Below are 3,133 nucleotides of genomic sequence, written 5' to 3'. Positions count from 1 at the left end.
CGCACTTGCTCCAATGTTTGCCTCTTTCGCCGTCGCCAACCGACGTATCCGTTAGGTACATTCTAATCGCAGCACCACAGTGGAAAAAGAAACAGTAACCGTGCCAACTGGCAAAGACTGGCATGGAACGGTACGGTTGCACATCAGGAACAGTTGCCCGATGGTGAAAAAGCGGCCAAGATTCTTACATTTTTGTCATAGTCACAGAAACTTGCATATTCACCAATGATTTAATACATTTATTTTTGATTCATACAAAATTTAAAGAACATTTGCAGCCAAGTTCACAGACTTTTAAAGATATTTCTACTATTGTGAGAGAATTCCACATTTATTTAGCATCTTCTTTACAAATGGGCTTATTTGACCATTGCCCACTCTTTTCACAGACGATCTCCATGGGTCCATCCAGAACATAGCCCTTATTGCAGCCATATTTGACCCGCTCCATGTAGACATACTCTCTGTGAAAAGCAGATGTCATAAATCCATTTTCTATAGCAGCTGGGACTTGGCAGGACACTTCTACAAAGAACACAGATATTGTGATTAATTATGTACTTTAGTTTATGAGCAATGTGACACCTCAACATATAAACGTGACGCAGTTAACCTCAGCCAATCAGGTTTATTTTTGATTTAATAGATAAGCAAGGACCTGTTATCTTATAGCCTACTGTGTGTATTTAGACTTCTTCAAACATTTTTAAAAATGCCAGCTGGTATGTACTAGGTGAACTGATATATTTCTGTGATAGATCTACTCTTAATTTACACAAAGCAAGTAGGTCAGATCTTAAAAGATTGAACCATTCTTTTAACATGCTTTGACAAATCCACTGTTTACAGGATGCTGTGAGGGTTGCATTACCAGACATATCCACAGGGAGGCAAAGAATGTAAAGAATTTACTGTATGTTATGCATGATCTGAATATAGTTAGAAGTGTGCTTTTACCACGGCACTCGGGTGGGTCTGTCCATGTTCTGTTAGGTGTGCAGTAGCCCCTCTCGTTACCGAACAGTGCCAGTGGTGGCAAACACTTGTAGGTAATGCCGAACCCAAACTCTGTGGTGTTACCAGTAAAGACCTTATCATAAATTATTTTTGCATATTTTGGAATCACTGGCAGCCCACAGGTCACAGCTGAAAATACAGGATGCACATTAGACCATCAGAATTTCATTTTGTACAGTTATTGCATTTTGTACATGAAGATTCATATAATGTACTTTATCTTCAAACCTACGTTTACACCTAGGGGCTGGGCTGCTCCATGTCGCTGTGTGTAAACATTCACTAGAACTGTTTCCATGTAGTATATAACTGATTAAAAAATGATTACGGTTATTTCAGAATATTGCACATTAGCAGAGATATGTTAACAAGAGGATCCTGAATTGCCAGAGAAGCTTGGAACTGATTTGGACAGATTACAGAAAAACACTCACCCTTCATTACAGGTGTAACTGATGGTGCTCTGGAACACAATGCTACTAACCACAACATTTCCATTGGCGGGAGGGTCAGGAGTTGGGCAACGTTTTGCTGTGTAAATAGTTTTATTTCAGTTATTTACGCAGCACGGTGTGAGGGAAGATTAACCATTTTTTCGTGCTTTTGAATCTGTAACAGTCTATATAGATGAAGACACTTACGTGAGCATTGTAAGGAGCGTTTGGTCCACTCTCCTGTAATGGTGCATATGATGTTACGGGAACCGCTGATGGGTGTATACCCTTGACTACATTTGAGGATGGCCAGCTCACCAGGCTCAAACACACGCTGACCCCCCAGAACCTCTGAACCATCCACAGGAGGGGGGCGACTACATACTGCACACACACAGATCAGAATCACCATCACACCAATACAGCACTCTGACATAAGTCCTTTTGGTTATGCTTCAGGAGATTTAGAACATTCAAACAAATGCTTTACCCCACAGCACGCCACTCTCATTCAGAGCATGCAAACACTCATTTTACCTGTCCTAGCATCTACTGTCTCATGCAGACATACATGGCAGAACAGCAGCAGAACGAGTGTGTGTCTCATCTTCACTGTGGCACAGCAAAAGCAGAATGTGTTTAGTAAGGGGAGTTTTGGAGATCACTGAGTAAGTGAGGTCAATGATCAGAGTGTTATTCTGCAGTATTGGGAAATAATGTTGTTTTTCTCATCATCACCTACCAATTACAAGTATGAAAGAGCTGCACTGTAGTCTCTGGTGTCTCAGGAGTCACAGCCATTCAACCAAAACAAGGTGTGAATTAAGAATTCAAAGAAATAGTAATTAAAGCTTCTAAGAACAACAGCAACAACAACAACAAAATCTGTTTTGTTTTCCTGTGTTTATTTACACAGTGGATGTTTACAGAACACTATACTGACTTTCTCTTTGCCTTCTTACTGTCCAATGCACATTTTGTAACAGGAGGGAATATTTGTTTAGGGTTAAAGAGTAACTTGTCTCTCTACTCCGCTGAGTTAACATGTTGTTGTAGTCCAAAGTTTATCTTACCATGTTATCTGGTCAACAATAGTTTTAGTGTCTATTAAACGCACTAAATGGCGACTACACAGTTCTAGACAAAACTTTACCACCCTAATGAAATGTCCAGATAAGCATACATTTCCTAGCCCAGGCTTGAGAATGCTGGTTTGGTGCTGGTCTAGCTGGTGAACATTAATGACAAACTTAACAAATGAAGCCGGTTGACCAAAGACACTGGATAAGATAATTAAGAAGTCCAGTGGAGACACCAGTATGCCATGCTGATGACTGGCATCCAAAGCACTACAGCAGGTGTGAGTTCAGGAAATGAAAACGTTCTGGAGGTAAAAATGTAAAAACCACCGTAAGAAGAACCAAACTTGTTACAACAGAGTAAACTATCTTTTGGATTTGTCACTAGAACCAGCTCCAGAAGAGGTCAGATGTGCCCCATCAGTAGCCACATTTAAATCCAGACTGAAAACACTTCTGTTTAACTGTGCATTTATTCACTGTGCTGCACTTATTCATTTCAATGAATCATTTTGCTTTTGTCTTTCTTTCATTTTAATTATCCTATTTTGTTCTTTTTATTTTATTTTTATATAACTTTTTTTTGGGGGGGGGGGGGGGGGA

At 40.0% G+C, this 3,133-nt stretch overlaps 1 protein-coding gene across 1 annotated transcript; it reads right to left on the bottom strand.

Annotated features, from left to right (window-relative positions):
- Positions 1–218: 218 nt before the first annotated feature.
- Positions 219–2,102, bottom strand: LOC127449263 (beta-2-glycoprotein 1-like). Its single transcript, XM_051712584.1, has 6 exons — positions 1,989–2,102; positions 1,659–1,835; positions 1,452–1,548; positions 1,250–1,326; positions 958–1,146; positions 219–525 (listed from the first exon to the last, which is right to left on the bottom strand). The coding sequence occupies exons 1-6, from the start codon at positions 2,056–2,058 to the stop codon at positions 332–334; spliced, it is 804 nt and encodes a 267-aa protein (XP_051568544.1). The 5' UTR covers positions 2,059–2,102; the 3' UTR covers positions 219–331.
- Positions 2,103–3,133: the final 1,031 nt, after the last annotated feature.

The sequence above is a fragment of the Myxocyprinus asiaticus genome, chromosome 12 (assembly GCF_019703515.2).
Source record: "Myxocyprinus asiaticus isolate MX2 ecotype Aquarium Trade chromosome 12, UBuf_Myxa_2, whole genome shotgun sequence".
Lineage (NCBI taxonomy): Eukaryota > Metazoa > Chordata > Actinopteri > Cypriniformes > Catostomidae > Myxocyprinus > Myxocyprinus asiaticus.
The sequence above is the reverse complement of the archived record's forward strand: the minus strand, read 5'-3'. Positions and strand labels throughout refer to the sequence as shown.